The following is a 23976-nucleotide window of genomic DNA, read 5'->3' as shown; positions in this document are numbered from 1 at the left end:
AAACAGAAATTCATCATTGCTTATATCACACATCTGTGAGACTTATAGATTGCCTCATCAGCAGGACCCAAGAACAAAAGCCTGTCTACAGTTATCTTCCAGCTCTCCTAAACTGAATTTTCCAAGTTGAAATACCCGAGTCTACTAGTAAGCTTCTGAAAGCAGCCAGTTCATCCGGTATCTACTGCAGAGGCTGGAAAACTGCCACCTACGGGACCAGTTAGCCTGCAGCCCATTATTTACTTTTTAACAGCTTTATTGAGATATAATTCACATACCCTACAGTTGCCCTTTTAAAGTGTACAGTTCATGGTTTTTTGGTGTATTTACTGAGTTGCACTATCTTCACCACAATTGATTTTATAACATTTTCATCACATATCCCAAAAAAACCCTCACCCATGAGCAGTTCCTCTACCTGTCGCCAAAACCTGCCAGCCCTCGTATCCTTTTTTTGTTTTTTGTCTATAGATGTGTATATTCTGGACGTTTCTTGTAAGTGGAATCATACAATAGGTGGTTTTTTTGCGACGGGCTTCTTTCACTTAGCATGTTTTCAGGATTCATCCAGGTTGTGGCACAACAATGCTGCTTTCTTTCTTTCTGCCAAAAGAATGAAATGGGTGTTTCCACATTTTGACTGTGATGAATAATGCTGTACATTTGTGTACAGTGTTTTGTGTGGACATATATTTTCATTTCTCTTGGGTATATACGTAGGAGTGGAATTGCTAGATCATATATAACTCCCTGCTTAGATGTTTGAGAAACTGCCAAACTGTTTTCCAAGGCTGCTGTGACATTTTGCAATTCCCACAGTAATGTATGAGGGTTGCAGCTTCTGCATATTCTTGCCAACACGTGTTATTATTTGTCTTTTTGATTATAGCCATCAAGGGGTGAGGAATGATATCTCATTAGGTTTTGTTTTGCATTTCTGTAATTTACAGCTTATTTTTATACAGTGTAAAAACTATGAATGGTTTTTACATTTTTTTAATGTTGAAAAACATCAAAAGAAGAATATTTATCTGAAATTTCAATTTCCGTGTCTATAAATAAAGTTTTAGGGAAATACAGTCTCACCAATTTATTTTGTATTGTCTGTGGCTGCCTTTCTCCCTGCAGCAGAACTGAATAGTTACAACATTGACTACATGGCCTGCAAAGCATAAAATGTTTACTGTCTGTTCATTTACAGAAAATATAGTTGGGTGAGACTCTTGTCTACAATGTAGTTGATGAGACTACAAAGAATCTAGGATAGGAAGGAGGAAATATCACTACCCAGTAGAAATGGATTTTTAAAAAATAAAAATCGGGGATGCAAACGAGCAAAACAAGGGAGCAAATCAGTATATTATGGGTCTTAGGGAGACTACCGTATTTTCACTTCAGTCATTATTATAAGATCCTTCCAAATTTGGGCTCTCCACATCTTGCAGTTCTCTCCTAGAGTTCTGTTCCTGATCTACTGCTCTGGTTATATATGATCATCAGAAGCCTCCAGGGATGTCCCATGCCTGCAGACCTCTTCTTCAGGAAAACTTAGCCAGTGTCCCACATGATCTGCCTCAACTTAATTTTCTGACGCTTACCTTCTATCAAAGATGTGCATGTGCTAAGTCGCTTCGGTCATGTCCAACTCTTTGCGACGCCATGGACTGTAGCCTGCCAGGCTCCTCTGTCCATAGGATTCTCCAAGCAAGAATACTTTACCACGGAGCCACTGGGGAAGCCCTCTGTTGGAGACACCTCACCTGAATTTCAGGATTTTGTGCTTTCACTCATACTTTCTTTTCTACTTGGAATGCTTTTCTCTTCTCCAAATCCTAGACACATTTTATTATCATAAAATATTTCAAGCATACAGAGAAGATAATAATATAGGGATATCTGTGCACTCATCACCAAGCTTTGTTGAATCTTTTGCCATCTTCTTCAGTTTGAAACAAAATTGCACACTTATGAAACAATATTACCCGCGTAGATACTTTTAAAATCTCCACAAATACTAAATCTTCTAAGTTCGGCCTTGTTAATGAACCCAATCAGAATTAAACTTTTTTCTGTGATTTCCTGTAACCCTTTCTTTATTCTACCCTTGTAATATCTTCATGCGACGAGTTGACTCACTGGAAAAGACTCTGATGCTGGGAGGGATTGGGGGCAGGAGGAGAAGGGGACGACAGAGAATGTGATGGCTGGATGGCATCACTGACTCGATGGACATGAGTTTGAGTGAACTCCGGGAGTTGGTGATGGACAGCTCCGGAGGCCTGGTGTGCTGTGATTCATGGGGTCGCAAAGAGTTGGACACGACTGAGCGACTGAACTGAACTGAACTGAACTGAATATCTTCTTTAAGTGTTCCTTACTGTTATCATTCCCATAAAGTGGTACAAAGATGATTTTAGAATAATCCAAGGTAAAGGCATTAAAAATTTTTAGAATTGTGTTTATTTAAAATGCATATTAGAAATATGTAAGTATTTAAATATATATATATCTAGAACATCAACTCCATGATTTCCCAGATACTCTAAACTAGGTAGAGGTACTAGAAAAATATGGAGTAAATAATGATTTTAGAAAATAAGGAGTAAATAATGTTAGAAAAATAAGGAGTAAATAAAAAATACAGATGATATGGCAAAAGTTTTGAAGGTTGTACTCAGTTTAGCTTAGAGAATTTAGCTTTTTAGAACAGAGACAAAGTTTTATTAATTTTTGTGTATCCTAAGTATCCAACTAACTCCAAATTAGTTCAACTAAACCCATACTCTCTGGGACAGCGAGATCCTTGAAAATTGTATGAAACCTCCCAAACCTCTGACAGACCACATTTAGACATTTTCGCCACATTGAGTGTCCCCAGCACATATGCCAAGGACAGATGGTGCTTTTCTCCCCCTCTCTCTTCCCTGTCCATTATGACAAGTTGCCCCAGTTGGGGCTTGATAAATATGAAATAATGCTAATAATAGTCATCATCTGAAGGAATGAGAACTCTGAGTTGCCAGAATGCTGTCATTAGTATCCACTTCAACAGACCAGTCTCAGCAAATTTCAGTCTATGGGCCATTTTAGAGAAATATTTCTCCGCCTCCTTAAAAATCACTGTTTTGTGGCATCTTTATTGCTAACACAGAGCCATCTGAAGTCACACTGGCAACTGAATTTGGTCTTGAGACTTGGCGGCGAGGAATCATTTTGTTGTGTAGCAAGCCCAAAGCATCATGCTAGCCAAATTATGTCATATAGTTACAAACTACTGTCCAGTCTTCCAGCTTCTCTGAGTAAATGTGGTCTTCTCAGAAGTTTCACCCCTCCTACCCAAAAATGACCTTGTATGCTCTCAAATATCAGAGAATCCTTAGTGTGATGAAATCTTTCACTCTATGTATTAATATTTCCTTTCTTACAGCCTGTGTTTTGAAGTGGTGTTTTGTTAATATGCGGGAGCCAGGGGAACCCCTGACACTTCTGAGTCACAAAAGAAAATCAGAACATATCAAAGGTTTGGTTGAACCCCCAAAGCTTTACTCATATTAGACTGGATATGCTTCTCAATAAAGCCCGATAAACTTCTCTAAGTAGGTTTAACTTTTGCTTCTTAACTCCCACTGCTAAGGCACAGAGCTTTCCTGATCCTAAAATTCCACACTGAGACTGGCTTCTAACCAGGGTACAGATATAACCTTATTACTTTATCATCCAAATGAGGACACTGTTGAAAATATAGCAGAGGTGCTGGGGAAAAAAATGTGTAAACCATCCAAGAACACCATGATGTTAAGTCACCATACTTAAAAAATCATTGTGAGCCCTTAGCCTCTGCAGCAGAGCCTCTCAAACTGGGGTCTGGACGTCTGCTTGAAAGTCTGTGGAGTTTCTTAGGAAGTTTAAAGTTTCGTTTTTATTTCAGTGGAATGCCTGTGTTTGCATTGTTTATGTTGGGCCATTGTTTGTCCCTAAGTGGAGGAACTTTGAGTGTCCTCAGCCAAAAAGAGAATAGAAGCAGGTAACCTCCCTGGTAGTCCAGTGGTTAAGACTTGTCGCCCTCCCAATGCAGGGGACAGCAGTTTGATCCTTGGTTGGGGAACTAGAATCCCACATACCGCAGGTCGTGGCAAAAAATAAATAACACTGTGGCTATGTGAATCAACCATATTTCAAAAATTTTCTTTTAATTTAAAAGAAAAATTTTTTAAATAGCAATACATTGGGGAAATAAAATAACACAAGCAGATTTCAAACATAGTGAAATGTTCAAGCCGAGGGACAGTCCGAGGTTAGCCTGTACATAAAGATGTGTAGTAGTTCTGAAGAGCAGAGTGAAATGTGATGCCAGGAGACTGAAGAACTTAAGGGCTTTTGTGATACATTCTACCATTTTCATTTTGCGAGGAGAGGTGGAGTTTGAGCAAAACATCACATGTGACATTGACATTTACATTTAATTTTATAAACTTTTAAACTATACATTTGTGCTGATTTTATAAGAACATATGGGGGCTTCCCAGATGGCTCAGTTGGTAAAGAATACACCTGCAATGTAGGAGTCACAGGAGCCGCAGGTTCGATCCCTGGGTTGGGAAGATACCCTGGCAGAGGACATGGCAACCCACTCCAGAATTCCTGCCTGGAGAATCCCCCAAAGGATGACAGAGGAGCCTGGTGGGCTTCAGTGCATGGGATCACAGAGTCGGACACGACTGAAGCGACTGAGCACAAAAGAACAGTTTTCTCACACCTAGATTTATGTTAGTACATATTAAAGAAGACTGACAACAAAAATTAATTTAATTTTGAAGATCAGCAGGAATTAAAAGTTTAGCAATCAAAACTCCCAGAGCAGTTGTTTTTCTGTCTTCCTTGTCCAATTTTGCCCCCTGGTGGTTATAGTTGGTAATAGATGTAAAATGTTTAGTTGCCAAGCCTAGAAAATCCCATGGATAGGGGAGCCTGGTAGGCTGCAGTCCGTGGGGTCGCTAGGGGTCGGACATGACTGAGCGACTTCACTTTCACTTTTCACTTTCACACATTGGAGAAGGAAATGGCAACCCACTCCAGTGTTCTTGCCTGGAGAATCCCAGGGACGGGGGAGCCTGGTGGGCTGCCGTCTATGGGGTCACACAGAGTCGGACACGACTGAAGTGACTTAGCAGCAGCAGCAGCAGCAGTGTTTGACTCTTGCAACCCCCATGGACTGTAGCCCACCAGTCTCCTCTGTCATTGAGCTTTCCCAAGCAAGAATACTGGAGTGGGTTGCCATTTCTTTCTACAAGGGATCTTCCCTACCCAGGAACAGAACCCATGTCTCCTGCATTGGGAGGCGGGTTCTTCACCATGGAGCCACCTGTGAAGCCCTAGGATATAAAATACTCCCTTTATAAATGTGTCCTCTCCAAATTCATTTGGTTAGCTGTGCTGAAGACAAAGTAATTTCCATGTAGGAACAATGTTCTAAAGAATGGTTAATATTGCAGAATAGCCCACAAAACCCCACAATGGCTCTCTTCCACTTGATCTACACCCTCCACCCTCCTGTACTGCCCTGATACTTCTGCTACGTCACTTCAGTCATGTCCGACTCTTTGTGACCACATGGCCTATAGCCCACCAGGCTCCTCTATCCATGGGATTCTCCGCAAGAACACTGGAGTGGGTTGCCATTTCCTTCTCCAGGGGATCTTCCCAACCTGGGGATCGAACCTGTGTCTCTTTTGTCTCCTGCATTGGCAGGCAGGTTCTCTACCACTAGCACCACCTGGGAAGCCTTTGCTGGCAAAACAAATCACTAACCACCGTCACTACCATTGCCACTAACTACTCCGTCTGCACACCCACAAGTAGAAAGAGGGAGAAAGGGAATTAGTGGCTCCATCAAATCCAGCATCTTTAATTACAGGCACAACTTATGCCCTGAAACCCTACACCTCTCCTGGGGTCTTCAAAGGAGTGGACCACCCAGAAGGAAACTTAACGGTCCCCTTTGCCTCTCAGAATCTTAGGGCAAATATTAATCTTGCTTTCTTTTCTCTTGTTCCACCTCTAGCCCCTCTTAGTTCTACAAAATCACCTTCCAAGTAGAAGAAAACAAGAAAGGAAAAGAAAAATAGGAAAACCAAAGAAAAGAAAACCCTTTGCCCCAAGGTTTTTCCTAACCCAGCAGCCAGAGGTCTCTGATCTATAACCTTCAAAGCCTCACCTCCTCCAGGCTGTAGAACTTCCTCGTCAGTCCCTCCTGGGGCCTGGCTCAGAGAGGAAGGTGAAGGCGGCAGCAGTCCCGGTCCTCTTGGTGTTCGTCATGGACTGTCAGCACTTAAGTGGTCAGCTGTTATTTGTGCTCTGCGACTCCAAGGGCTCCTCCCCCGTCAGGGACAGTGACGGTGTGGACCCTGCTGTGCTTCAGGCTTAGACAAATATAAAACCCATTTTAAAAGGATTAGAATTCTGTGGAATACTGTCTAGTCCATTTAAAATGACAAAAGGGAAAATGATTTTATGATTTTAGCCATGTTTAGCCAACTTTTAGAAAAAAGTTGGAAGAACAGATAAGTAAAATAGTTATGCTGATTAGAGTGCTTGATTGTGGCAAATGATTTAATTTGGAATTACACTAACATTGATAGAATGCTCTGAATGTATTTAAAATAAATGAAAATGTCCTTGTTCTGTTTACCCATTGCTACATAATAAACCACCCCAAAACTTAGAGGCTTAAAAATCACACTTATTTTTTTAAAAAAAGATAAGCTCATAGAAACAGAGGATAGAAAGTGGTTGCTAGGGGCTGGGATGGGGAAATAGGGAGAGGTTGGTACTTCTCCAAACTTTTAAGGGTATCAGTTCAGTTCAGTTCAGTCGCTCAGTCGTGTCCGACTCTCTGCGACCCCATGAATCACAGCACGCCAGGCCTCCCTGTCCATCACCAACTCCCGGAGTTCACCCAAACTCATGTGCATCGAGTTGGTGATGCCATCCAGCCATCTTATTCTCCGTCGTCCCCTTCTCCTCCCGCCCCCAACCTTTCCCAGCATCAGAGTCTTTTCCAGTGAGTCAACTCGTCGCATGAGGTGGCCAAAGTATTGCAGTTTCAGCTTTAGCATCAGTCCCTCCGATGAACACCCAGGATTGATCTCCTCTAGAATGGACTGGTTGGATCTCCTTGCAGTCCAAGGGACTCTCAAGAGTCTTCTCCAGCACCACAGTTCAAAAGCATCGATTCTTCAGCGATCAGCCTTCTTCATAGTCCAACTCTCACATCCATACATGACCATGGGAAAAACCATAGCCTTGACTAGACGGACCTTGGTTGGCAAAGTAATGTCTCTGCTTTTTAATATACTATCTAGGTTGGTCATAACTTTCCTTCCAAGGAGTAAGCATCTTTTAATTTCATGGCTGCAATCAGCATCTGCAGTGATTTTGGAGCCCAAAATAATAAAGTCTGACACTGTCTCCACTGTTTTTCCATCTATTTCCCATGAAGTGATAAATACATTTAATTATGAGATGAATAAGGTCTGAGTACCTGATGTATAACATGGTCACCATAGCTGGTAACACTGTATTATATAATTGAAATTTGCTAAGACAGTAGAGCTTAAATGGTTCCCCTCCCCCTCAAAAAAAAAAGATATCTATGGGAGGTAAGGGATGGATTACCTTGAGTCAGGGTGAGGGGTGAGGGTGGGGAAAATCCCTTCTCAGTTCAGTTCAGTTCAGTTCAGTCGCTCAGTCGTGTCCGACTCTCCGTGACCCCATGAATCACAGCACGCCAGGCCTCCCTATCCATCACCAACTCCCGGAGTTCACTCAAACTCATGTCCACAGAGTCGGTGATGCCATCCAGCCATCTCATTCTTGGTCATCCCCTTCTCCTCCCGCCCCCAACCTTTCCCAGCATCAGAGTCTTTTCCAGTGAGTCAACTCGTCGCATGAGGTGGCCAAAGTATTGCAGCTTCAGCTTTAGCATCAGTCCCTCTAATGAACACCCAGGATCGAAATCCCTTCACAGAGTACAAGAATATCAAATCATCACATTGTTTACTTTAACTACCTTACAGTTTTATTAGTCAATTATACCTCAGTAAAGCTGGAAAAAATCCAACCTTTTATTATATCTCACAATTCTGTGGCTTGCCTGGACAGTTCTTCTAGAGGTCTTACTTGGGGCCTTTTTGTGAGTTTGCTGTTATGTGGCAACTGGGGCTGGCACTCCTGTCTGTGGTCTCCTTCTACATGTTTCTTTAGACCATGCTTTCAACTCAGCATAGAAGAGGCACTTTGTAGAATAGCCAGATATTGGGATAGCACTATCCCAGATGTTGGGATATAGTCATGAATAAGATGAATGAGGGCCAGACCCTCATGAAGCTTACATTCTTAAACTCCTGCATTGCAGAAAATAAGTAAAACAAGTATAAAGTGAGGTAAGTGATTGAGAGGCCACTTGGGAGTGATCAGAAAAGCCCTCTTTGAAGTGACACTTGACAATCTGGGGGGAAAGCATTTGCTAGTGCAAATGTCCAAGGCTTGAAAGAACTTGGAGGCTTAAAGGAAAACCATAAAAGGCCCAAGTGCTTAGGGAGTAGTGAGTGAGAAGAGTGATTGGATTAGGTCACAAAGGTAGTCAAAGGTCAGGTCATTAAGAGTCCTGAAAGCCATGGTAAGGACTTTGGAACTGTGGTGTTGGAGAAGACTCTTGAGAGTCCCTTGGACTGCAAGGAGATCCAACCAGTCCATCCTAAAGGATATCAGTCCTGGGTATTCATTGGAAGGACTGATGCTGAAGCTGAAACTCCAATACTTTGGCCACCTCATGCAAAGAGTTGACTCACTGGAAAAGACTCTGATGCTGGGAAAGGTTGGGGGCGGGAGGAGAAGGGGACGAGAGAGGATGAGATGGCTGGATGGCATCACCAACTCAATGCACATGAGTTTGGATGAACTCCGGGAGTTGGTGATGGACAGGGAGACCTGGCGTGCTGCGATTCATGGGGTCACAAAGAGTCAGACATGACTGAGCAACTGAACTGAACTGAATGGGAAGAAAAGAGAAGGTTTAAAGTCATAAATTATATTGATTTCCTTGTTCAAAAGAATAGTCCACTCTCACTTTAGAGAAGGGTTTTGTAGGAGTCAGGGGTGAAAACAAAGTAATGAAATAGTTTATTGCATTAGGTGATGGAGGTTTGGACAAGAGTAGAGTAATTACGAGAAGTCAGTAGATTATTCATATATTTTGAAGGAATTTCCAGTAAGCGCTGCTGATGGATTGTGTTTAGAGGATGAAGAGAAAGGAGAAAACACAAACGTCTCCCAACTGTCTCTTTTGAGTGGTAGAATGAATGAAGTAAAATTCACTGAGGAGGAGCAGACTGGTGGAAGAACAGATTTCTTTATTTGGGCAGAAGGCAGGAAAGAAAATTTTAAATTCTACTTGAACATTTTAAATTATATTATGCCCACTTAATAATTTGCAGTTGAACTGTTAATACATGATTTAAGGTTCACCCAAATCTGTGCAAGAATAAGCCATGTTGTAACAAAGTGCCATACCACCTGGAAAATTAGAATCAATGACATGTATTTAAAGTATAAGTTCTTAAAGTGAGTTAGTGTTTCTGTTAGGATAACTGCTACCATCGATTGAAGGGGTTTTTTATTTGTTTGAACCATATGAGATTGCAGATATTGATAATTTTGAACTTGAAAATGGTAGAACTATTTGTTTACATATGAATGAATGAATATTCACAAAAACCCTTAAGGTAGACTTTCTATTAACTTATGCTTGACAAAATGGAAGTTCTGAAAGAAGTTAAAAACCTGCCGAAAGTCTGATAACAAGTAGTTGGGCAAGAATCAAAACAAGGTCTTGCTGACAAAGCATCTGGACTCTCAGTCACAAGGTTATACCACCCCTGTTTCCAGCCAGAATCATTCTGCCTTCCTCTCAATGTAAAAATCTTCAGATCCAAAAGACAGATATACAGGCACACAGTGCTTGGTCTGATAGGATGAAGAATTGCTGACTGTCTTCTTCCTACAGGGAACCAAGTTCAGGTGGAACTTACAAGTCAGTATTACATTTTGGAAGTAAATACAGTGAACAAAGAGAAATCAGAGTGAGTTAATACTATTCAAGGTTGCTCAGAAATTCCCATTAAATTCATTTTTTTCAAGAAATTTCCAGCTTCTCCTCTACATTTATCATTGAAACATCTCTACTATACAAATACATTAAATAGAAAACAAGTGATTCTAACCTCAGAGAAAATATGCCACTGGCTGAAACATATCACCAGTCAACAAGCTGTGACCACTATTAGCAAATGCCTTATAGCATGTTTAATACCATACTTAATACCATACTCAGGCATTTCTATACACTGAACAGTGGTACTACCAGTGAGTGAGAGTCAGTATGGAAATAAGTAAAATACATCATCAATCATAGAGACTTTAGGCTTTTCCCTCTTAACCTAGTTTCTGGGTTATCTAGATTTCAGTAAAATGAAGAAACTCTTCATATGTGTATTCTCGCACTGTCTGTGAATCAGTTAGGAACACTATAAGGACAGAATGGCAAAGTCTGCTTGATCAGTTAGTAATTAGCTGTTTAAATCAAAGGTTAAAAAAAGTTTACATGACTGAAAAGCTTTCTGTCCACCCTTGGGAAGACTATTTCCCACATAGCTCTTGCATTGTGAATCTACAGTCCTTGGTGATGAGCAGTGGAAATAGTCACCTAATGAAATCATACTCCTGCTAATATAAAATTGAATTTTCAGTTTAATAATGAAATGAATCTGTTCTTCAGTGCTGTCTAGATTAGGGGCTGAGTATAATAGCTAGTCCCCAAATTGGTCCTGGAGATAAGGGCAGTACTTTTTAATCTCTAAGTTCTCAGCCAGGTTTGATAGTAGTTTAATAAGTACCAAAACCTAAAACTCCCCAGTGGCTCGGTGGTAAAGAATCTGCCTGCCATTTCAGGAGACACAGGAGACATGGGTTCGATCCCTAGGTGGGGAAGATCTCCTAATGGGGAAAATGGCAACTCATTCCAGTATTTCTTGCCTGGATAATCCCATGGACAGAGGAGCCTGACAAGCTACAGTCCATAGTGGTCACAAAAAATCAGACATAACTCAGTGACTGAGCACGCATGCACTGAATCCTTACTACTTCCACATGCCATGCTATGTGCTTAAGCAATACCTTTTCTTTTAAATCTAACAACCCTCTGGGATAGGTTATATTTTTGTTTTGATTAAGGCTTAGAGATGTTAAATAACTTCCCAAGGTCCAAAACTAATGGGAACGGACAAGAAGCCACGTGGGAAAGAGACCCCCAAGCCCTCTGCAGAGCCTCGCCACTCCTCGCCCAGAACCAGGGCACTGCCTGGAAGCCAAGGCAGAGCTGAGTCAGCTAAGTCAGTCCTTTTGTCATTCTGCAGGCTCCACACTCATCAGTAGTCAGCCTACTGTCCCATCATTTTTCCAGTTTCAAGTGTTGCTTGTCTTTGTCTTAAGAATCTTTTCCAATTCTCCTGTTTAACCATCTCTTGGGAATAACCCCTCATCTGACAGCTTGGGACACTCAATAAACACCATTTTGCTCCCTTTCTGTCCCTAGATTAGAAAGCAGAAGACTTGTAATCTTGGATGGGTGACAGTGCAGAAGGCTCAGACACTTTCTGGGGCAATGGTGATGACAGCCAGGAGGAAAATGCTTAGTCCAAAGAAAACAGTATTGTTGAAATCAGCATACAACCAGGCACTGAGCCAGGGTAGCAGAGGAACGCACTGCCCACTACAGAATGCTAAGAAGTGTCTCATCACAGGCAGAGAATGTCAGAGCTGGAAGAGAACTTGGAGAACAAGTTCTCCCTAGCCTTCCACATAAGCAGAGGAGGCCCTGAAAGGAGATCTGGCTTTCTCCAGGTCAAGCAGCCAGTTAGTGGCTTAGCCAGAACCAGGAATCAGATGTCCTGAGTTTAATTCTCTCTCCACTGCACAGCACAGACAAGTCTGGCTTGGGGGCTCTTTCCTTGGTGCTGGATTCTTCTCTGATACTCCCTTAAGTAAGCTGAATGGAGGACCCAGTTCCTGAGTTCTTAGAAGCCCAAATCCAATAGCTCAGCAGGGATGCCAACGTGAAGGTTTTTGTTGGGTTAGTTTACTGCCATAAGATATAGTAAGACATTTTAGAAATAACTGGAAGAGCCATAACCGCTTATAGACAGTTTCTCTTTCACAGAAACTCTATGAGACTGCTCTCATTAGCCCCAGGTTCGTTTAAGAGTGGCAGAATGCATTTAGTCTTGTTGAAGCAAGTCTAAGCTTCTTTCCCCATGATAGATGAGGAACTGACCTTTCTTATAGCTGTGTCTATGTTCTTCTGCTCCTTCTTCCATGAATACTTATATCACTAGAATTTTTACAGGTGGTGTCATCCTGTTGCCCAGTATTTACACTCCCCACAATCTATTTTTGCATATGTCAGTGGCTTCATGCCAGTCACCATTATTACACCAAAACTCATCAGGGTGCACCTTCTACACTTGCTCTTCATAGGTTTCTGTTTCTTTTATGTCTTTAGAAACTTTTTCTTTTAGAAAAATGCTAGTCTTCAGCAACACTTTATGTCATTGTATTGAACAGTTTCTTTTTTTGTAGCAGATTAAAAACTTTAAAGACTTCTCTTAGAGAGGTATTGATAGAACCTTCAAATAAGATCTTTTTTTATAGAATACAGGAATAGCTGTATTTCTAATAAATATTAAGTTGACTTCCAATTAACATTTTATACTCTTATTAACATTTCACAGATTGTTTCTGTTCAATCAATTTCAGAACTTCATGAAAAAGTTGAGTGGTAGGTTGGGTAATAGGGTAACATAATGGGAGCCTTTTTTCCAGTGCTGGCATGTGAATAAAGTACCTGCAAATCATAAAAAGAAACAAAATAGAGAGCTTTAAAAACAAGACTTTTCACACCAGTCACATCATTAAATACATACTTGCTGGCATAGGGCTGTTGAGTGTGAGAGTTTAACCCACAAGACTGCCAACATTTAGCCCTCCAATCTCCTCCATTTGTGACCTAGAAGACCTCTGATATGTGAGCCTTTCAGCTCACTGAAGCACTTTACTTCAGCAAAGAAAGTGAATTGCATTAATAATGTATCAGTTATCAAAGCATCAATAAAGAAACTAGGACTGTTCTCACCATAGTGTGAGCTGAGGCTCCTGGCTCTCGTTTTCACAAGCCACACACAGTGGGGAGTTGAAAGGAATCAAGCTGGGGTGAGTGAAGCTTGGCCCCCCACTAGGACCAAGTTGAGGGAAGAGGAGAGTTTGTCTCCACGGCCTCAGTGAAGTACAGTTGACCCTTGAACAACATGGGTTTGAACTGCATGGATCCACTTGGGCTTGGATTTTTTTCAGTAAGTACACATAAATATAGGTGTAGAACACTGTGCACGAGGCTTGTATTTGCAGTGGAGAGTCTCTCCTTACATAGGCATAAGGTGATGTTTAATATAAAATTGATAATGTGTTAGTTTTCATATTACTGTTTATAACTTTGCTTTCAAAGAATTACATACCATACAGTATGCTTCTCTTTCTTGTAATTGGAGAAACTGTATCAGCCCATCACCACAGGTGTCTTTTTTTAAATAACAATGTTTCCAATACTATATTATGAATATGACTATAATACTGTGTGCCATAAACATTTTATTATGATTCATTCATTATTGTATAAGCCAGGTTACCATAAAGCGATCATATTGCTGCTGCTTTGTTACCAATGCATGAACCATTATGCCTGTACATAAATATAAATTTCTTTTTCACATTATATTTTCATTTCTTTTGCCTAGTGATTGTAATATGTGTAACATCTACAGTGCTTTGTATCATATAAGACAAATTAATGTCTTATATGATACTTATAGACAGTTCATTTTTGAAAGACAACATGAACTTCCTGTATCAATAAATATGATTTTCTTAATAATATTTTCTCTAGCTGACTTAATTGTAAGAATGCAGTATATGACACATATAACATACAAAATATGTATTAATAAACTTTATGTTATCAGATGGCTTCTGGTGAAAAATAGGCTATTGGTTAACTTTGGGTGGAGTCAAAAGTTATATATGGATTTTCAACCATGTGGGGTGTGGCATCCCCTAGCTACAACACTGTTCAAGGGTCAGCTACTATAGGAAAAAACTAGGGAAGAGACAAAAGTAAAAATCTTTAGCTAGACTCTTGGACGGCTTCAAGCATTGCTTCTCAACCCTGGACGCACATTAACATCACCTGGAGAGTTTATCTTAAACACCAGTGCCCAGGCACCACCCCAAACTGAACAGTTACAGCATTTCTATATGTGAGACTTGGGTATCACAGGTCGGGAGGATGATGCTAAGGACAAAGAGAGGAGACAGTGGCAAACTAAACGGAGCAGTGTCTGCCCAAGAGGGTAGCTGCTTTTAAGCCCTGGCCAAATGTTTTCATGTAGGCATGTGACACTATTGTTGCCATTGTTCTCATTTTTAAATGTGCGTAACTGTTTTTAAAACATTGATTTATGTGACCCATGCTACAACATGGATGAATCTTGGAAACATCATGCTAAGTGAAAGAAACCAGACACAAAGGTCATATGTTGTGTGATTCCATTTGTATGAAATGTCCAGGACAGGCAAATCCACAGAGATAGAGTAGATTAGCGGTTGCCGGGTTTTGGGGTGTGACAGCTTCACGGGTAACAGGCTTCTTTGGGAGTGATGAAAATGTTCTGCAATTAGATAGGGGTGGTGGTTGCACAACATTGTGAAGTGTATTAAAAGCCACTGAGGGAATTCCCTGGTGGTCCAGTGGTTAAGACTCTGTGCTTCCAGTGCAGGCGACCTGAGTTCGATCCCGCATGCCACGTGGTGCAACCAAAACAAAAAAGTAAAAATAATAATAATAATAAGGTCTTGGTAGTTCCCTGGTAGTCCAGTGATTAGGAATCAATACTTTCACTGCTGTAGGCCTGGGTCAAAAAATAAAGTCTTTAAAATTAAAAAAGCCACTGAATTTGCACCCTTTAAAATGTTTAAAATGGTGAATTTCATGCTATATGAATTTTACTTCAAAAAAAGGGAGGAAGAAAGTAGGGCATGTGCACCAACTCATAGTGGGACAACCAAAACCCTTTCATGGGAACCAAAATGGAACCTATGCTATAAAACCACGTGGAGGAAAACCAGGATTGGCATTGGCCTGTAAAAGTTTTTAAAGCAAATCTTTAGGCCACAATACATGCCTTCCCATCCTTGTATGTCTGTCTCCATCCAAAGTAATAACAAAGCTATGCCTGCTGCACCCTTTTCATCTTAAGTTAGAGACAGCCTGGGTTTTGTTTTGCTTTTTCCTTTAGAGGTGCTAATGCAAAGCTATACCGCTAAGAGCATTTGGCTTTGCCGGCCTATAAATAGAAGCAGGAACCCCTGAGGTGCAGAACAAGCTGGCTGATGAAACAGTGCTCTGTACTGTTCTTTCTTACTGTTTTGTTATTGAATGTAAGAGAAGGGTGAATGAAACAACAAAAAAGAAAACCCTAATAACTGCATTCATCGTTCCTCCTTTATCAGTTGTTTTTCTTTCCCAACGACTGGCCAATTATATTGTCTCCTTCAGTAGGGTTTCTTGCTTTCAGTTACTCACATGTTAAAATCATTACCGGTTCTGCAAAATAGATGCTGGTTGCGATAAAGACAGTGAATGAGAAACAGTTCTTCCCAGAGAGCTTTGATGATTCACTGGTCTCCTCTGGCCTAGGAATGTACTTCAAGTGGCAATAGTTCTTAGACACCCCCCCCACCCCCAAATCCTACCTTACCACAGTAAGGTAACTATTTTATCAAAGTAAAATATTATTAAAAACAAACGTTAGAATTTCCTACTTAATCTTCTAAATATTGGGCTGTGTTGTAGTTTTGCATGAAAATAAAAAATGAGTGAATTTTGTGGCAGATGACAGTCCGACTTTTTCTTACCTGAATTCTTCTCTGTAGTTGTTCCTAATATACTCAGCTAAAGTCTTGCTGTACTGCAGGCAGCTCTTGAGGATGTAAAACTGCTGGTACAACAAAACCGCTCGGCCAGGACTTAGCAGCTGAAATGAAGCTGAAAGGCCCTTCACCACTTGTTTCACAATACTGGCCACAAAAGTAATCTAGACAAGGGAAACACAGTTACACACACGCTGCATGCCACCTGCAAGGGCACCTGCTTAGCTGAAATCTCAACTAGAAATCTAGGCTGAAGTCCTCGCCACCCTGACACCCTGATGCCCTTGCACTGTGCTATTTCTTACTCTGAATTAGTACTAAGAGAGCACCAGACCATAGACCGACTGGGTTTGCCAGTTGCCCCCTACAAACTGGATCAGTACTAGACCTGACTGTCAAAGGAGTTTGACTCCAAAGCAGAAGGAGAACATTGGAAGCATAAATTTAGGCTACTGTAAAAAACAGGAATACTACTGCCGTTTCAGGCTCTAACCAGAAGGTCATTCTGGATGGTCATTAAATTAGCATTGACAAAATTTGCCTTTTCTATTCATGTGGCTACTGACCCTTCCTAAGTAAGGCAGGTGATCTGAAATTTTGCCAACCCAGATCCATTTACACATATTGACTAAATATTGTATCAGGCAAATGCAGATTGAGATCAGAGAGTCTGGAGCAGGGAACAAAGCAATGCCCATTTGGGAATTACATTTTTAATTTCTTTAGCATCTTGCTGTAATCAAGAAAGAGAATCAGCCAGAGCTGACTGGCATGCAGGTATATTCAATGATTCCTCCAGTTTCCCTGCTTGCAAATTTCTCTCAAATGGTCTGTTTCTACCCAGACTCTTTAGAAATAGGTTAATACTGAAGTTTTCAGCACTGTTTGTGGTCCTTTTGCCATCTTTCACCCTGACATGCTTTATGGTCACAGGCTGGCCACATACTCAGCTCAGTTCCTTTCGTGAACCAACCCTAGAGGTTGATAAGAAAACTTTCCTGTCACTTGGCGTTCTTAGGACCCCAAATTTCGCACAATAGTTTAGATGATGAGGTCTGCAAACACCCCACACAAAAAGTAGGGGTCTTGCATCGTGCACATAAGAGCTACTGTTGCTTGGAGTGACTGTAACTTTATAATACTCTTTGAAGTGGGCCTGAGACTGGTTCGAGTCTAAGTCTGCTGAAGGACCCAGATTCCTGGCTCAATCTCTGTATAAAGCAGCTGTACTACTGACAAATGTACCCTCTGACTGCTGTCAGGTTTTTATATATATATGTCACAGAGATCTGGCAATTGGATTCCCTAAGACAGACTCAACATCAAAATAGCTCAAAGCAGGTAACCACTGATGATTAAAAGAAGCACATTCATGTGTGGAAAGAGAACATTATACTACATGTCAATCCTCCATTAGCAACAAAAATTTAGTTTGCATTACTACTTTTTGAAAAGATTTCCAATTAAATCTATGTTGACTACATGGACAAATACATGAATGAATAAAGGGAAAGTAAGTTTGGGGAGATGAGAAGAGATTAATGGATAAAGCCTTTCTTAGAGTTAATTCAGCAGATATTTTATTTAACATCTGTTATGTGCCTGGCACAAAACACAGAGCTCCTACCCTTATGGCCCCTCGAGTTTGGGAAGAAAGACATTGTATCAGACATGATAGACTAGGTTATGTGATGGTAATAAATCTCACAAAATATCAATGCTTTAACACAAGGAAGGTTTATTATTTGCTCATACTGTATGTTCCTTAAGGATCAGTAGGGGTTTCTGCTCATTGTAGTCACTGGTCCACATTCCAGGACCATATGGAATGTTACTAGTCACCCTATCAGAAGGAAAAAAGAAGGCAGGAAAGCATACACTGGCTCCTAAACCTTTGGACAAGAAATGACCAAGGTTACTTCTGCTCACATTTCATTGGCCAAAACAAAAACAGAGACCCACCTAATTTCGAGTGGGTAGGGAATATTCTTTTGAACTGTGGTGCTGGAGAAGACTCTTGAGAGTCCCTTGGACTGCAGGGAGATCCAATCAGTCCATTCTAAAGGAGATCAATCCTGGGTGTTCATTGGAAGGACTGATGCCAAAGCTGAAACTCCAATACTTTGACCACCTCATGCGATAAGTTGACTCACTGGAAAAGACCCTGATGCTAGGAGGGATTGGGGGTGGGAGGAGAAGGGGACGACAGAGAATGAGATGGCTGGATGGCATCACCGACTCGACGGACATGAGTTTGAGTGAACTCCGAGAGTTGGTGATGGACAGGGAGGCCTGGCGTGCTGTGATTCATGGGGTCGCAAAGAGTCGGACACAACTGAGCGACTGAACTGAACTGAACTGAGGGAGTGTACTGCTACTACTTGCCTGAAAGGAGAGAAACCCAGAATATATATGGACACTAATGGCCACCTCAAGACAGAATCAAGTAATAACACAAACAGTGTAGACTGCAACAGTAATAAGGCCTATATAGAAAAGGAAAAAGTTGCCATGCCCTGACAGTGTGTGCCCATGATGGAAGAATCTGATAGAATGAGAGAATCATCACCTTCACCCCACACAAGGAAGGGGCACTGAGGCCTGAAGGATGAGTAGGAGTTAATTAGGTGTAAAAAGAAGAAAAAAGCACTTCAAGCAGACAGAGGGAATGATAAAGACCACGTGATGGAGTTGGGAGTATCAGGGTGGGCAGTGGGTATGAGACCCACATTAGCTGGCAGAGTGAGGGACCAAATGAGGCTGTAGGGTCATAACATGCACAGCCTTGTAGGCCATATTAAAGTTTTTAGTCTTCTTTTGTTATGTCTTCATTTATTATGAGCACGTGATTTAAAGCAAGTGATGACATAATCAGATTTTTTATTTTGAATAGATTCCTTTGACTGTAGTCTGGTGGAAAAATAGGACAGACCACGTAGATGCAATTAGGGTGTCAAGGAGAGAGCTGGTGATACCACAGACCAGGATGGCGGCTGCCAGGACAGAGTGGCCACAGCACTAAAAGTGTTCTACTCATACTTGCCAACTCACACTCACTGTTTAAGATGAATGTTCATGTTTTTCACTTAACTATACAGCCAGTGTTTTAAAATTTTGTTTTCTACATATATCTTAGGGCTTTTCATTAAGTAAAAATCACATTTAAGATGTTATTTCAATATCTTAAACATTCAGGCCCCAAATAGAAAAACATTTTGACTAATAAAATGATCAAATGTACATTTTCTTCTGTTTTATAAACTTGACCCCTTATAGAGAAATAGTCATTAATTAAGCACAAGAGCATCTGTTTCATCAGCGTTGAGTGATTGCTTTGTTTCTGCTTCTAGGAGGTACTTACTATGGGAGGACAACTTTGTAGAAAGGACATTATCCAGCTAATAGCAAATTTTGTTGACTCCAATCCAAGATTTCCCTGAAAAAATACAAGGAAATAAGCAAGTTACATTCATGAAGTTCAAACGTAGCTAAAAAGATATGCATTTTCAAATACATCTTATCCTGATTAATCAAATCTTTAAGATGAGTATTTAGGAACATAAGCTAGATGAACACTTAAGAGCAATAGTAGTCCTATCATTTAAATCACCCAATTTGGGGGATTATCTCTAATACAAGCATTTTAGTTATAGAATATATATATCATATAACAGGGCTTCCCAGGTGGCTCAGTGGTAAAGAATTAGCCTGCCAATGCAGGAGATGCGGGTTTGATCCCTGAGTTATAAAGATCTCCTGGAGAAGAAAATGGCAACCCACTCCAGTATTCATGCCTGGGAAATCCCATGGACAGAGGAGCCTTGAAGGCTACCATGCATAGGGTCACAAAAGAGTCAGACATGACTTAGTGACTCAACAACAACAGTATATATCGTATAATGATCGTGACATATAAGATAATGACACAATATAGTATGTATAATAAAACCATTGTACCTGCTGAAAGACAAGAAGTATCTCATACAAAAGGGCTGTAGCTGTATCTGTATATTCCAGGATAAGCTTCTGTAACTAGAATTTTAAATAGTAATCAGTGCGGTATCATTGGCAGAGCCAGAAAATAATCATTTCTTCCGGTTCTCCTTAGGTATTTATAAAAAGAATTTATGATCAATAGAAAGTATTAGTGTGGTTAATTTTCTTGTTCTGTTTGATTCAATCATTCTCAAAAAAGTGGCTCTCATAAAATGACTGCACATATAGTAATGGCTAAGAAAGTGGGTCAGGAAAAGAAGATATGGCCTACAGAATACTGACATGCAAAAAAATGCAGACCTATCTGCAGTGTCATTCAGATCAACCATCCTGCTTCCTTTCAAGAATCTAGAAATATACTCCCCAGGATTGAAGTAGGAGATTCTCCAGGGAATTAAGTCTTATGCCCAACTTGAAGGATGGGTAAATGTAGAGGTAGAGACATTTTGTTGTTCTCAAGAAATTCAAACAGTTGGTGAAGCTGTCTCCTAGCCCACAGGCCACTTGGTACATGAGAACTGTGTCTGTAGGCATGCTACAGGCCCCACATTTTCCCTAACAGTATCCTTTGCAAGGAAGAGTTCTAGTTTGAAACCATCTGCTCTATTAGACCTTGGAACCAGAATTTATATAATCTGCTCATGGTTTCATTCATAGCCCAGGTGCAAAAGACCAGCAGGTCCAAAAACAGGAAATTCAGACCTGTCTATACTGCTCACTGGATGTTTTCATATGGAAATATCAAAGGCAAATCAAATAAACTAATCTAAAACCAAGCTCATTATTTCCCCTTTAAACCGACTATTCTTGTTATAGTTATTATCTATCACCCAGGCCAGAATCTAAAAGTCATCTAATATTAACTCTTTATATTTTTATCAACTCAGTTTCCTAAAAAAATTTCTGGAATCTTTCCTCTTCACAATTACCATCTTCCTTTTTTCACTTATTTATTGAACAAACATGCATCAGACACAGTACTCGTTGGAGTCCCATACTGTACTAATGGAGAGTAACAGAGACGTGGTTACTGCCCTGGTGGAATATGCAATCTAGTGGGGACAGATATCAGGCTGATAACCACGTAAATAAATGCACAGTTACGAACTGAGACAAGGGCTGGGGAAGAAAGGCACCGGAAGTAGGAGAGCTCTAAACAGAAAGCCTGGTGTCGTCTGGGGGTCAAGGAAGGCTTGCTTCTTGGCCCCTGTCATCCCTCAGCGGCACTGCAGCACTAGCTTCTTAACACCTCTGTCAGGCTTGTTTCCATCCTCCTTTTGTCCCTAATCCACTCATTCCACTGTTGAAACTGGTACTGCAGATGCTCCATATACAGTCTGTAATAATGTTTGATGTTATATTTGACCAGTTAATGCCTGTCTCTTCAACCTATGAGGGCAGAAGTTGTGTCTATTTTGCTTTTTATTTGCAGCCTGCTGCCTAGCACACTGTTTAGCTCATAACAGACACTCAATAAATATTTATTGAATAAATGAGTGAATTTAAGAACTTTCTAAACCATGACTCTGATTGTGTGTTCAAGAACTATCAAATCATGTCCACCTTTTAAAGAAATTCTGTGTTGGCCTACTCAAAATAAACTAATAATAACCTGATTTATTCTCTCAGAGTAAGTACATTATAGGCACTTTGATACCTCTAATGCTTTAGTAAAACTTTAAATAAACAAGTAATGCTAGTTTGCACTACTTAGATAGGTAAGGAAATGATAAACTAAGACAAGAACGTTAACCCTGATATATCTCTAAAACAGTGCTTTTTTACCCATTAGACCCCTGCTGTGGAGTTATATACATAAATATTTTACAGAGACAGATATAAACAAATTTATCTAATATATACAGAATACTACTTTCTCAGTATGCATACTTTAAAACATATAAAATGCATATAGTATTGACAAATAGCTATCTAAGTTTTGAGGTTAATAACAAAATATTAACTTTGATTTAATTATGTTTCTATATTCTAAGACTCATGGCCCACATAGAAGAACTCCTATATATTGTAGTTAGTCTATTCCAAAAATTTCACCTCACCTCAGCATCAAAAGACATCTCAACTAAAGTTGAGTCAGCCACCAATTGGATGTCAAACACAGGACATGATTTTGGAATCTGAGGCTCACTAATTAAAATTACCAAAAGGTTAAATAGTGTTCCCCTGAAAAAAAATAAAGGCAATTAGTGAGTTAAGTTCAAAAATAAAAACAGTGACACCAAGTTTGCAGGCACTGAGTGTAATTATATTTAAAAGTACGAAGCACTGTGGACTGTTTATTTTAATCGAGGTATAATTGATTTATAATGTTAATTTCATGTATACAATAGAGTGATTCAAAAATTTTATAGATTATACTCCATTTATACTTATCACACAATACTGGCTATATTCCCCATCTTGTACAATATATCCTTGTAGCTTATTTATTTTATACATAGTAGTTTGTACCTATTAGTTCCCTACCTCTATTTTGCCCCTCCCTTCCCTCTGCCCACTGGTTAGAGCACTTAGTTTGTTCTTTATATCTGTGAGTCTACTGCTTTTTTGTTAGTCTTGTTTTTTAGATTCTACATATAAGTGATATAATAGAGTTTTTTGACTCTAGAAACCGTTTGTAACAAACCATTTCAGAGGTTTATTGTTCCACTAAAGATCACTAGCTATTAGTGAATAAAACTGGTATTAAACTTCAGGTCTTTCAAATATAGTGTACAGTCCCCTAACATATACTAACAACCCACTTAAATGTTACTACATATTTGAATAATATATCATACTATTGAAAATAAAAAGGCACACACACAAAAAAATCACAATTCAAAACACGCTTCCTGAGAATTTAGGTCAGTAATCCCATTTTCATATGTATAGTACAACCCCTGTAAAGTTGAAAAAAAGCTGAAGGCAGACCACTAGAAAAATCTGTCCCCTAATTGAAGACAATATCAGAGAAGCTTTGACAGAGAAGAACAATAAAAGAAAGTACATATAGGACTATATAAAAATTCTCTACATTCTTAAGCATTCCTTTCATAATGGAATAAAGAAGAATTAAACAATCTTATTTAGTAATATTTTGAGGCTTCCTAATCTTTTTACCCAGATGTTCAAGCAGGTTTTAGAAAAGGCAGAGGCACCAGAGATCAAATTGCCAACATCCTCTGGATCATGGAGAAAGCAAGAGAGTTTCAGAAAAATATCTATTTCTGCTTCATTGACTATGCCAAAGCCTTTGACTGTGTGGATCACAATAAACCATGGAAAATTCTGAAAGAGATAGGAATACCAGACCACCTGACCTGCCTCTTGAGAAACCTGTATGCAGGTCAGGAAGCAACAGTCAGAACTGGACATGGAACAACAGACTGGTTCCAAATAGGAAAAGGAGTACGTCAAGGCTGTATATTGTCACCTTGCTTATTTAACTTATATGCAGAGTACATCATGAGGAACGCTGGGCTGGAAGAAGCACAAGCTGGAATCAAGATTACTGGGAGAAATATCAATAACCTCAGATATGCAGATGACACCACCCTTATGGCAGAAAGTGAAGAGGAACTCAAAAGCCTCTTCATGAAAGTGAAAGAGGAGAGTGAAAAGGTTGGCTTGAAGCTCAACATTCAGAAAACAAAGATCATGGCATCTGGTCCCATCACTTCATGGGAAATAGATGGAAAAACGGTGGAAACAGTGTCAGACTTTATTTTTTTGGGCTCCAAAATCACTGCAAATGCTGATTGCAGCCATGAAATTAAAAGACGCTTATTCCTTGGAAGGAAAGTTATGACCAACCTTGATAGTATATTAAAAAGCAGAGACATTACTTTGCCAACCAGGGTCTGTCTAGCCAAGGCTATGGTT

At 40.1% G+C, this 23976-nt stretch overlaps 2 protein-coding genes across 3 annotated transcripts in view; one reads left to right on the top strand and one right to left on the bottom strand.

Annotated features, from left to right (window-relative positions):
- Window positions 1-23976, top strand: part of XPOT (exportin for tRNA) — a 181079-nt gene that overhangs the window by 32396 nt on the left and 124707 nt on the right. The window lies entirely within an intron of this gene.
- Window positions 12826-23976, bottom strand: part of C6H12orf56 (chromosome 6 C12orf56 homolog) — a 79787-nt gene continuing 68636 nt past the window's right edge. Inside the window, exons 9-13 of the mRNA XM_055396456.2 lie at window positions 22152-22275; window positions 20053-20127; window positions 19457-19531; window positions 16081-16259; window positions 12826-12958 (exon numbers count right to left, since the gene is read on the bottom strand). Coding sequence (XP_055252431.2) covers window positions 12832-12958; window positions 16081-16259; window positions 19457-19531; window positions 20053-20127; window positions 22152-22275 — 580 coding nt within the window. The 3' untranslated portion in view covers window positions 12826-12831. The remainder of the gene's footprint in view (window positions 12959-16080; window positions 16260-19456; window positions 19532-20052; window positions 20128-22151; window positions 22276-23976) is intronic.

Source organism: Moschus berezovskii, chromosome 6, assembly GCF_049115385.1.
Source record: "Moschus berezovskii isolate FMDL1 chromosome 6, NW_MosBer_1.0, whole genome shotgun sequence".
Lineage (NCBI taxonomy): Eukaryota > Metazoa > Chordata > Mammalia > Artiodactyla > Moschidae > Moschus > Moschus berezovskii.
This window is presented reverse-complemented; position numbering and strand designations above follow the sequence as displayed.